The sequence below is a fragment of the Triplophysa rosa genome, linkage group LG14, assembly GCF_024868665.1.
Source record: "Triplophysa rosa linkage group LG14, Trosa_1v2, whole genome shotgun sequence".
Lineage (NCBI taxonomy): Eukaryota > Metazoa > Chordata > Actinopteri > Cypriniformes > Nemacheilidae > Triplophysa > Triplophysa rosa.
The window spans coordinates 8,373,160-8,386,377 of NC_079903.1; the positions used below are offsets into that span (position 1 = coordinate 8,373,160).

Sequence of the window (13,218 nt, forward strand, 5' to 3'; positions counted from 1 at the left end):
AAAATGCAAGATTGTTATATAAAGAATACACACTTAATTTCAGGCTTATTTCTTTATTTCGCCTTCATGGATATATATATACACACACTTTTAGGAACACATACAAGAGTAATACCACTTATACCAACTTTAACTCTGCAATCTTATGAATGGATGAATAGGCCAATCTAATTTTGACTAAGGTAGAAGGGACAAAAAACAATATGAAACACGTACAAAATAAAGACAGTAACTTTTGAATCGAACTGTAATGGAAAGTTTCAAGGTTGAGCAGTTGCCATAGAGCTTTTGGAGTGAGGGAGCCATCGCCACAAAAGGGGAAATTAAAACTAGACCATCTTTTGTCATGTCCCAGAGCTTCATTCTTCCACGTAACCTTGTTCTGTAAACTGCTCCCTCATCGCTGGCTCTGGTTCTCCACTCAGCCCACAGATTTCAATGCAATTGCAACAAGTGGCAACAGAGACTTGTTTAGACGACTGGAATGACCGGTTAGTTCATCAAAATTACACTTAAAATATACGCATAGATCATGTGTATGTACACAACACAAAAAGAAACTTCACAGTACTGCTTTATGCAAGTAGCAGGAAAATATTGGACTAAACGGTTGGTTAAATTGTGGTTATCGAACATTTAATTTGAACATTTCACCATCAGACAGTATTGTCTTCATGTGTTTGGGGAGGAATTATTCAACATAAATGTTTTTAGGGATAGTAGTGTAGAGTGTAGATCCTGCAAAAGCGAGACACTTCAATGCCACGGCAGTTTTTGGCCAAAGCGTCGGCCGTTCTCTGGTTTTAGTGTTAATGAATGTGCTTGGAGAGGTTGCCAGTCAGATCCTTTGAAATCTACTGTGCTATAAAATTGCTTAAGTATTCGATTCTGGCATTGCCAAAGCATGCAGAGAAGTAATTAGGTCAATACTAAATAACAGGGGAATTCAAATTTATAATCAACCTAAAGCAAAAATGCAGAGTCTTCAATTGTGGATGTGATATAAAGATGTAAAGAAATGATGAAATGTTTACGGTTGCGTTTTTAGCACGACTACACCCATACACACAAACACAGGTTGTGGCTTGATTGCAACGGGGTGGGTGGGGCCAGCTGCAATGGTGAATAACTGATTGATTGACAGGGCTAGACACCAATGACCTCTCTACTCCAGAGATTGCAGCATAAGGAGCTGCTTGAGGACCTTGGTCTGGCTAGTCTCTCTGATCTCTCCTGCAAGAAACATCTCGTCCACCACCGTGTATACCTACAACAATAAGACACATCAATTTAAGTTTGCTCTTAAAGAAACAGTTCACCCAAAATATGAACATTCTGTTATGATTTACTTTTAGGATATGTAGAGACTTCCAACCAGTATAACAAAATGTATCCGAAGGACACTGCTTAGGATTGAAAGATCAGGCTGATTTTTAACATTGAGAAATTTTTCTCTGGTCTTTTATCAAACCTAAATCAGCTTGCTGTTTGCTCACCAGCTTAAGTGTGGGCAAAACTCGGTTCCCACAGTAGGTGGATTCAAAAATACATTGTGTAATGAGTGCGGCAGAAATCAAATGTAATTACCCAGAGCAACTCTTTTTTTCTATAATTACTTGTGGTTTTCCTTTAATGGCAGCCTCTCTCTGGCAGCAAATGCATCTTCTTAATTGTATGACTGTTGTAATTATGCATCAACTATCTGTTGCCATGGTGCTGCATTACTGCTGAAACACAGAGCTAATTACATCTTTATCTCTCTCTAGTTTTGGCTGGTTGGGCCGTTTGTCTGCCGGTGAATCTCTAATGTCCCTTTCACTGAAATGCTTTGTGGATATGATGTACTGAAGCTCGATTCCCAACCCTGGGCACTGCCATTACTATGAATAGGAAGGGAAAACATGGCCGCTCTAGTAATAAAAAGAGCCATTGGTCAATCGATAAAGACTGACGATTCTATGGGGCGGAGCTCTACACAGTCTTGCGAGTGGCTGAAGCGACCTTCAAAAAAAATATTTTCTAGCGCAATCTGAGATCTAAAAACAAAAGTTATGGAAACGTTGCTGTCAGGTTTAACTGTTGGCTGGATATATGCTATTTAATTGACAGCGATTTTAGAAAAATCTGTCTTCCCTCATTCAAAGAGATAGGACAGTGGTCTTGCTATGACTGAAATGGCTGCCTAGAGGCGTTGCAAACATGGCCGCCGAGTGACACAACTTCCATAAACTAACTTGGCTTCAACTCACGTGAAGAGAAATTATAAAACGAACCTGCAATTTTATGTCTCAAACTAAGATGGTGGTATAGAGGTAAAAGTTACAGATTGTATCTTTAAATATAAAGAACATTTACGTTATACACAAGCCCAAATCACTGAAATCACGCAAATCGATAATGGTACTTATAAACTTAACGCTGTTCTTTTATTTGTGTAACGTAAAGGAAGTTGTACACCTACCTTGTAGAAATTGAACACCAGATCTAATTCACACACATTGTGGAAATACTCATTCAAAACCTGTTGAGTACGAGGAAAACATATTGGTTACAAACAGCTTCATTGTAACTAGTGTCTACTTATGACAAACAACCAACTGTCTAAACCCTGAACTCAAGAAATACGGGTAACACAACATTTTTATTAGTTTGACATCACGTGGCCTGTATTTTTTTAAGAGCTCAGATTCTAATTTGAATAAATGTATAATTTTCGATGACTGATGCTGCTTTTAGGTTAGTAGTAGCAGTGTCTGGGTGACTGTGATGTTGCTTTTAATCCGGTGACATTCAGCATATGGGCTGGTTTGGGTCCAAGTGATGCGGGAATATGACGGGGGAGTTGTTTACAGTCAGGGTCAGAGGAAGTCCTAGCATTCCATCTCACAATGTTCTTGAACTCCGGGCCGCTGGTTTCCCTCATGGCCACATTCCATCTGTCTCTAAAACATGGAAAATAACGCCAGCAAGAGAGCTCCCCGCAGCTCTGGGGTCCCTTAATTTACCTGTTTGTTTGACTGAAGATTGTTTTCATCTTGTTGCAAAAAATCTATTTAGAAATCCTATAGCATATACATAAATATCAACATGAGTTAACAGTGTTTCTTCTAATGACCACAAGAGTGTGCTTATATTGATATGTCTGGTATTTAAGAACAAACAGGCACACGCTTTCAAAGCACATCAATGCAAACTGTTCTGAGGCCATTTATCATGCTGCACATTAGAGACGCTCATTAAAGTCTATTTAGGTTTCTAACTAAGCATCCTAAACGTCACGTAAGAGCCTGTATATCTTATCTGCATTTAGGTGTTATTACTGATGCAGAAGAACGATTTATAATTATGGATTCTGTGCTGTGTAATCAATTTAGTATTTAAGAATTCTGATTATTACGCTATTTAGCTGCTGAATTAAATGCAGGAAACACAGCTAATGACATTTAGATTTTGTTTATTTAAGAATTTTACTGGCTTGATTTGGATATGGTTTACCTCAACAAAGTTGTGAATAGCCTCCAGGTAAGCCAGGTTATTGTCCGTCACATCCACACAAATACAGAAATACAGGCCGGCGTACCGCCTGTAAATGATTTTGAAGTTTCTGAACTGCAAAGAAAAACAACAGAACATAAATTCAGAGAGGGTATCTGCAGGGACAAAGCCATCCAATATATTATGTTGATATCTGGGTGTAGTGATACAATAATATTGAGAATCTTCATGTTTGGTGTATAGTTATTTAAAACAGTGATATATTACTGTGTTTTATGTTTTAATGACTCGTTTTTGCATTACAGTTCATTTTAACTGGATATAAATTGTCTAAAAATGAATATTTGATGCAAGATACTGTATCATGAGTTAAAGTGATTGTTCACCCAAAAATGAAAATTCTGTCATCATTTACTCACCCTCTTGTCATTTCAAACCTTTATGACTTTCTTTCGCAGAACACAAAAGAAGATATTTTGAAGAATGTTGTTAACTGGCCCCCATTCACCTGCATTGGTTTGTGTCCAAATATTACAAGTGAATTGGGGGCAGTGCTGTTCGGTTACCAACTTTCTTCAAAATATCTTCTTTTGTGTTCTGCGGAAGAAAGAAAGTCAAAAAGGTTTGAAATGACAATAAAGCGGGTAAATGATGACGGAATTTTCAGTTTTTGGGCGAACTATCACTTAAAAACATTATAGAATGGACTTTATGAAAAACATATCCAGCTGTCAATGTGTATGAAGTGTTGTACCTCTACAAAGTTGGTGTGTTTGGCATCACGGACTGTCACTACAGCATGAACCTCTTCAATAAGCTTCTGTTTCTCATCATCATCAAACTGCATATACCACTTGGCCAGTCTGGTCTTTCCTGCCCGATTCTGGATGAGGATAAAGCGGATCTGCACAAAAGCGGGAAAAAAAGAAAAGTTAAGGCTTAATCTTAAAAATCTTTAATTTCATCCAATAAAGCCAACTGATGCAGGACCTTGTTGTTTCAGGGGATAGCATCACTAAATTTAAGTTCTCGTGCTACTATGGGTGCCGATTTAAATGCCATCATATATAAATAAGAATAAATAATACACTTGCTTTGCAGAAACTTGCACAAAATAGCCAGGCGATGGCATGTAGCCTTTTTACTCATTCACAGCTCATTTCTATATGAAGACGGATTAAATAATATTAAATTACCAAAAGACTGGTAACTGTAGTATACATTTTATAGCATTATTTTATCACCTTGGTTTATGTTTCTGTTGTCGACATATAACGTTATCACACTAGCCTGTTAGCTGAGGCGAATTGACACTCTAAATATTGAATCAAGCCAATGAAACCACTAGACCAAGTATCAAGACTTACCATTGTGTTCTGTGTTTATAAGTCCAGGACGTCTGTGTTATTTAATCAATGTTTAATTGATCTATTTGAGGAAATTTAACAATCGCAGTTTGAGCTATGTGCTATAGCCGTCCGCTGTCTCCACCCATCGGACAGGATGCGAGCGGAAGGCCGTTGGCGCTGGAGATTGTGGGTATTGTAGTTTCGAATGGCAAACATTATTCAAGAAGCACATGAAGAAAATGTGACTCCAAGACTACAAGTACCATGTTGAATCAGGTTTAATGCTTACGATGATAGCACATGACTCGAAAGATTAAAAAAAAGACTCGAAAGACTCTAAAATTTAATAAAAGTGTCACTTTATAAACACAGAGTTATATTATTTATATCTTAATATATAATAGGTTATTGTTAATGAACTTGTAAATTGGCCTTGTAAGCTAACGGTACTGTTTATATGCTCTCCTACTTGTAAGTCGCTTTGGATAAAAGCGTCCACCAAATAAATACATGTAAAATGTAAATTAATAAAATAACAGCATGAAATAGACCACAGGGCGCAATAATAGCCTGAAACAAATAATAATGTGCTCTGAAGAATTTTATTTAAATAAATGTATTTATTTTGTCTCAGTTTTTGGAAATAAATGAACAGCTACCGAATACAATCGTTCTGTTTATTTTTATAGCAATGAATTATATTTTTATTTTTATTATTGTAAGAGTGTCAATGAATGGCTATTTAGTTTTAAATATAGGAATACAGACAGTGCAACAACCAATAACAAAAAAAAAAAAAAAGCTGTCCTGTATAGCCTAGATTTAGCCTACACATCCAGACATCACTTTAAAGGAATATTCTGTCATTTACTCACCTTCTTGTCATTTCAAACCTGTATGGCTTTCTTTTTCAGCAGAACTCAAAAGACTATATATTTGGATATTTTGAAGAATGTTGGTAACCGAACAACAACGTCCCCCATTCACTTCTATTGTGTGGACACAAAACCAATGCAAGTGAAAGGGGGCCAGTTAACAACATTCTTCAAAATATCTTCTTTTGTGTTCTGTGGGAGAAAGAAAGCCGTGCAGGTTTGAAATGACAAGAGGGTGAGTGAATGATGACAGAACTATCACTTTAAGGTCTCAGCCTAACAGCCTCGTCCTAGACATAAAAACAGTCTGAAAACATTAACTTTTACTTATTTGCATATTGATATATGGCATTGTTATATAAATAATAAGATTTGTCATCACCACACTTCTTTTCCAGGAGCTGTTTACATTATGCTAGAAGCATATGGATCTACATTGTCCAGAAAAGTTGGCTAGGGTCTCTGCACATATTGAGGGGGGGGGGGTTGGGGGGGTTAGGGCTCTGATTGTTAAGACATTGCACAACTGTGAGAGCAAAGAATGTGGTGGCCCTTGGGACTGAGAAATATTTCAGCTGCAGTCCAGAGGTGGGAGTAGAGACCTCTCGCAGTTTCTTCACTTCACCAGAGTAGGTTGTTGTGAAAGGCTGCTGTTTTGGATGTTGGGTGTTTTTACTAATGAACTGTGTCATAATAAATACTATAATGATTAATTGCAAATATTTGGATGTCTGAATTTGGCTTCTGTTTTTGTAATCCTTTCAACCATTCAGTATTATTTAGTAATTGTATTAGTTTTGTATGCCTAAAAGTAAACAACTGTAAACATCTTTTCAAATTCCAATTTATAAGAGTTGCAAGAAAAAACACATTGCATGGTCAAAGCCTTATAAATTACTAAAATAAAACCCTTTTCAAAACCGGCCAGGTTTCCTTATATAGCGTATATAACTTATAAAACTCATACGGAAATGTAGATAAAACATGGTATTTGTTTATATCAAATGATTTATACATTTAACAGTTTATACATGAAAAAACAGCTTTGAAAATTATAATACCGATGATCATCACCACTGGACAACAGCGCAGTCGAAAATGTGCTCGCGTTATAATACCGACTGTGTGCGCGCTCGTGTGTGCGTGGTAATTGTGTCCATGCGCGAGACTACAGCTTTTCCCCCTATTCTCTCGGAGCAGAGGAGGGAGGAGAGACCGAGGACGGGAGAAGGGCCGCCATTATTGGGAAGCTGAAAAAACACATTAACACACGCATTCGCACACGCGCCATCACTAAATTTCGCTTTTACGCTGGGAGAAGTCCTTTTTTCCTCGGCGGGGAATCGCGCCGTGCTTCGTCAGACTGCGTGTTTACGATTGAACTGTGCGATGAACATGAGCAACTCGAGATGTTTTGGACACAACAAAGGAAATTTTAAGTGCTCAAAAACAACGTGGTGAACCCAAGGGAAGACAACGATACAACGCTGTTTTTCCTCTCTGTCTTTCAACGCCCCCTCTTTCCGTGAAGAAACACGGCGATCTGATATTCCAGTCAGATTTCTTCGATGTTTTTTCGTCTTTTGTGCTGGAATCGGGAAGAGACACGCAAATCAGATTGTTGTAAACTTTGAGAATACGATCCGTCATTGAAAGAAGGGATTGTATCGGGATCGGACAGCTGCGGAAGGCAAACGTTGATGTTTACGGGACTCCTGCTGGACTATTATTCCTTTTATTTCTCATCTTGATGAATTTCCTCAACCGGCTCCTGCAGATTCAGGAGTGAAAGAGAGAGGCATGCTGTGGTATGCGCCAGTCTTTTTATTCCCCTTTCATCCGTATTACCTACATGCAAATTCCACTGTATCAAACTGCTTGAAGTTTTAATTCGCTTGCTGTTATGAAAATACCCCAGGCTATAAAAACTCTTTTACTGAGCTGTTTCACTTTGTATGTGAGAAATGATAAGGGCTGGTAGGTTTATTATCTCAGTTGACTGAAAGAGTGGCTTCCATAATGTTGCGATCATTTGCTATATTGTTCCCTCAGCCGGATCAAGAGTTTGATACATATTTGCTTTGAAACATGTTCTCTCGTCCCAGCTTATACGATAAATGAATATATCCAGACTTAAAGCTGTCAAATGTCTTAAAATACGACTCTAATTCAATTTAAAATCCATGTTGGTTTGTAACAATCACGACCAATAATATTTATCAACTGTAGGCGTTTGTGTAAACCCTGTTGGAAATGGGCGAGCGAGAAATGGTCTTTCTGTTATAACGTTGCATCACCCTACTAAAGTACTGACGTTTCTCTCTCAAATATTTGTTATACATTGCTTGTTTGTAACGTTACTCTGTCTGGACAAAAAGCAATAATGGTTTACATAATCATCCAAATGACGACAAGTTACTGATTTTGTCCTGGACACAATTATTTGGTTAGTTGAGAAAGATATGACTTTGGTTGTAAAATGCAATAAGTTGGTGACTATCCAAAAACAGCTGATAGTGACCTGTTCCCATCTACAGACAGAAACTCATGGCATGTTTCTCTTCATTCCTGATCCATTCACTCCTGTTGTATGACGCTTCAATCTCGCCAGTTTAGAAATTAGTATGCATGCTCTTATTTAGTATGTTTGAGGTTATTTATTTTCACGTTACTGAAGTTACGGGCCTAACTGGGTTGGATAAAAGCCCTGTATTTGGTTTGACATTGTCTGCTGCTAAAATGTTTCCTGGTGTCTCATGAGGTCTGATATAATACATACTAAAGATACGGACAGGTCTTCATTATGTGGTTGATATTTGGGTGTTTTGAAAACAGCCTGTGCTGTTTATCTTAAAATGGCCAAATATGACCACCAATACTCTCTTGTTCTTGTTAGTTTTTCCAAGTACTAACTAATAGTATTATTTTAACATTAGATTGTTCTTTGTCTCCCTAACTATAGTAAATTTCCTGTCTAAACTTGGCACAGTCCCATTACTTTATATATTCCAGGTGGTGGTTTTTGAATGCATGGTCGCTGGTGTATATTTGTTTTACTGCCTGGACTGTCAGGCGTGTAACAGATTAGACTGTGGCCCTTATAGGCCACATAGCTGATAGGCTAAACTTTTGCTACAGAAAAGATGTTTTCGTGACGTGCTGCCCTGTTGATTCAGTAGTAGTATCATTTTTAAACCCGTTGACAACGTAACATCAATCGAATCTGACAGTTAGTTCTTCGGGAAGACACGTCAGGATTTTGAAGATACTCCGAAATATCAGTGCGAGCGAGTAGTCCTTAGATAAAGTCATGCAGATGAAAGTTCATCAAATCAGGATTGAAGGACTGGAATGTGCGTTCAGACATAATCCCTGGGCATTTCCCATATTTCATCGAATAGTGGCAAAAGGGTAAACTGGCACATTTCCAGGGCGTTTAAAAATGTTACGGTCAGATTAATTGCGTAAATAGTTAACAGTAACGTTTCGGTTTACTGCCTAACGCCCTATGATCGTTCACCTGGTTGTTTGTAAGTAAATATCACCCCTGGGCGCCCTCCGTCTGAACACTGTGCTCCTTTGAAGTGGTATTTAATCATGACTCTTTTGGTAAGGTTGCAGGGAGTACATTCCTCTAAAACTTAGCAACAGTGCTCACGTACCTGAACACTGTTCCTGTATTAAACAGTAAATAAATCACCAATCATGGTAGCTATACGACTTCCTGTTACGCAGTGTAAACTTTCGTTCAAGTATCTGTACTTTTCTATATGATCTTCAGTTTCTGAACGGAGACCCCACCGAGCCCCCAGCCATAATGTAAAGAATGCAGCTGGGTTCAATGTAATCAAACTCTTCAGGCTTTGAGCACAACTGTCATGTTTCTTCTTACCGTTGTGCGCACTCTAAGTGAAGGTTAATAGCTGAGGTTGCGGAGAGAGTTTTGCAAGAGCTTTCCTTATGGCTGGTTAGGTATTCAGTGCAGAAGCCGAATCAAACTGTTGTCGTGTCTCCGCAACAGGTAGACAGACCTCGCAGAGACGGAGCGATTGCAATCTGTACCAGAATCGGCTTTGCTTTCCGAGAAGTTCACAAACATTTCGAGCTGGCCGATGGAAATGCTTGATAAGAGTCATAAATTTATGTGAGTCGGATTGCTCATCTCTCGTCTTGTTTCTGTTACCTCACATACATATAATAATATATGTTTGTGGTTATATGAGTATATACAGCCACGGAAATAATAGAGATTAAATTATTTTTACAGTTTTCTGAATTTACCATTTATATGTATTTTGTTTAGGTAAAATTATAATTTTTGTTAAATTCTGTGAACTACTAACCATATTCTTATCAAATTTCAAATAAAAACATTGTATTTATTTGCAAAAAATAGAAACGGGAGAAACAGGTCAAAATAACAGAAAAGATGCTCAAATACTTCAGACCTCAAATACTTAAAAGAAAACAAGTTCACATTCACTTTTATGCAAAACAACAGTCATATTTGTACATGTATTTAGGAAAAGTTTAAAACATATTTTTTATTTTAATTTTTTTATGATAACTTGGATTTTGATCACAGTTTTCATGTGTCTTGTCATGCTGTCAGTCTTTCACATTTCCTTTGGTTGACTTGATTTGGTTGAAATTCAACAGACACTGAACTGGAATGACAACAATACATCTAGAAAATTTGGAATGGTCTCTTATTTTTTCCATGGCTATACAGATAGGACAGTCTATATGTATTAATTTGCAGCTGTAGCTGCAGATCTAGCCATAGTTTGTATGATATTTAGTCAATTGTGGTTGAAATGATTACTAATAGGAGCATTTGTCGGACAAGCACGTCTCTATATGCTTTCATCCTTTGCTAATATCTGTGTGTTTTGCACGAACAGAAGCTTCTGTGATCTGTTTAAGCCCTTTGCTGTGTTTCAAACTCTAGCCACTGATCATCTGCCAAATGTCTGGCCAATAGAACGTGTTGCCAGAAGTTTCAGATTGGGTATTTTAGGTGTCATTTTTTCCCTTGAATTACACTTTTTCCCTGGCAAACGATAAAGCTGGAAAGAAATTCCATAGATTTATGTTGAAGGAGGAACCCAAGCCATATCAAGAGGCTGGAATATAATCCAGATTTGGGGTGGGCCAGCGAGCGTGACCCTAGCAATGCCTTAGCAACCAGCATTGCAGAGGTGACTTTTACTCAAGCAAGTCACTCACAGTTTCTCACTCGCCCACGCTTGTCAAGATTTGTTTATTGCAAGCAATACTATTTGATTCAAATGTGTGGTCCTTAACAGGCTGTAGATGTATTGTTTGTATGGAAAAACAAGCAGATGGCTCATAAATGTAGGCACTGAGTATTGACTATGACGTTCTTGAACTATGCCCTAGTCTTGGATTGTCACGCTTCTTAGAGTGAAATTTACTCTGACAGTCATTGTTTTCAGGCAATTTACAAAGAATGACAAGAATGAAACCTGAAATGCTTTTAGTGTAGTGGTTTGATGTGGAGAAAAAGTGAGTCCAGTTGAGAATTGGGTTGTGTTTGATAAAGCAAGGCGCTAATTATAGCCGGTTTAGCATGCGTTCTCCAGATTACACCACTCCTGTTCTGAATGGATGCCTTGTTTGAGGCTGGATTACAAGGGTAGGAAACTGGCATTTTGTAATGAGGATCCAAATTTCCATAAGGAAATCTGCTCCTACTGTTTTTTATGATTTAAGACATTTTATAGCAAACAAGAAGTATTTCTAACTTTGCTAAGTTTTTAGGTGGTGTGTTACCCGTAAACCCTTTGTTCTTTTATTGACATGAGAACAAATTGATGTGATTGGCTCTACAGAAAATTCTCAAGTCAAATTTGATGTTGCATTTGCGTTTACTAGAAATTAACGGAGTAGTTAACCTGCAGGGTTTTTCCTGGCTCAAAATGAGGCGGAGGTGGTGCCATCCTGATCTTGTACACACACACACGTAGGCCTACCGTACCTTTAAGTGGCTTAACCAAAGTGACTTTGAGTTTGACATATTAAAAGTTCTAATAAAATTAGATAAAAATGACAATTATTAAGTTATATAAAACATTACTTTTATTCAACCAAACAGAAATGTTTTTTAATCAAATAAAGCTTTTTTATCATTTCAACTAACTTTTCAGCCCACAATAGCCAACTGAATTAACCAGTCTTTCTAAATGAGCAAAGCTCATTCACATCTTGCATTCTCTGTGGTTCACTTTAAATGATTCAAGATCTCTTATATTCGCTATTGACAGAAAAGTTCAATAGTTTAAATGAATCGGTTCAAATGAGTCATTCGTGTGCGAGTCATTCTGAACGCAATGTGCGTTCATACTGGCGAACTCGCTGTGTACAGTATACGCTGATTCAACGATCCAACTGCACAGCTAAAGACATGTACGTCATGTTAATTTAATAAATTTCAAGAAATTAAACGTACTTGGATGCAAAACAAACAGCCGTGAAACAGGCTGGCTCTTGTTCTGGAACTCTTTTTAGTGCCTCAGTGTGCTGATAGCGAAACAGCGCCTCCACTGTGGCGTAATGTTGCAACTGCAGTTACAAATGACAGTCTGTTAAATGCACGCAGCATTTCTTGTGAAGACTCGCAACATAATTTTGGTGAGAGCCTGAGACGGCACGACATTTGACGGAGGCGGCCGCCTCCGATTTTCCTATGCAGGAAAAACCCTGACCTGAATATGAAACGTTCTCATAGTTTACTTATCCTTGTGCCATCCCAGATGTTTATGACTTCCTTATTTCAGCTCATCACAAGTGATCCATCTATTATTAAAGTAGTCCAAATGGCTCTAATGGGATAATGTGAGCCTTCTAAAGCTAAATATTAATTTGAGTTTTTTTAAATGATTGATACGCAGTATATCCACGTAAACAACGATATCAGCAAAGATCAACTATGGCGACAGGTCGATAACTTTAAATCATGAATTGTTGTCATGTTTTTAATATGCATTTTAATATGAAATTATTTGTTTGTCAACTAAAGAAAGGAAGTTATAAACATCTGGTATGGCATGAAGGTGAGCAATTATGAGAAATGTTTTATTTCCTTAAAGGGACAGTTCACCCCAAAATGAAAATTCTGTCATCATTTACTCACCCTCGAGTAATTTCATACTGTATAAATTACTTTGTTCTGATGAACACAGAGAAAAATAATTGGAAGAATGTTAGTAATTTTCAGTTCTGGGACATCACTGACTACCATAGTAAGAAAAATAAAATGGTAGTCAAAGGTGCTCCAGAACAGTTTTTTACTAAATTCTTCAAAATATCTAATTTTGTGTTCAACAAAACAAAGAAATGTATACAGGCTTGAAACAACCTGAGGGTGTGTAAATGATGACAGAGTTTTCATTTTTGGGCGAACTATCCCTTTAACTATGCCTTTAACGCATCTGTTGTCATCGCTGGATGGCGAGGGGGTGGCGACCCTCGCATCT

General features: G+C 37.7%; 2 protein-coding genes across 2 annotated transcripts in view; one reads left to right on the top strand and one right to left on the bottom strand.

Moving 5' to 3' along the window:
* Positions 1 to 37: 37 nt before the first annotated feature.
* Positions 38 to 5,006, bottom strand: ap2s1 (adaptor related protein complex 2 subunit sigma 1). The gene is made up of 5 exons (XM_057351805.1): positions 4,863 to 5,006; positions 4,250 to 4,399; positions 3,496 to 3,609; positions 2,462 to 2,521; positions 38 to 1,267 (listed from the first exon to the last, which is right to left on the bottom strand). The coding sequence occupies exons 1-5, from the start codon at positions 4,863 to 4,865 to the stop codon at positions 1,166 to 1,168; spliced, it is 429 nt and encodes a 142-aa protein (XP_057207788.1). The 5' UTR covers positions 4,866 to 5,006; the 3' UTR covers positions 38 to 1,165.
* Positions 5,007 to 6,856: 1,850 nt separating this feature from the next.
* Positions 6,857 to 13,218, top strand: part of arhgap35a (Rho GTPase activating protein 35a) — an 80,003-nt gene continuing 73,641 nt past the window's right edge. The window contains exon 1 of the mRNA XM_057350474.1: positions 6,857 to 7,527. The gene's annotated coding sequence lies outside the window, so the exon portion shown is untranslated. The remainder of the gene's footprint in view (positions 7,528 to 13,218) is intronic.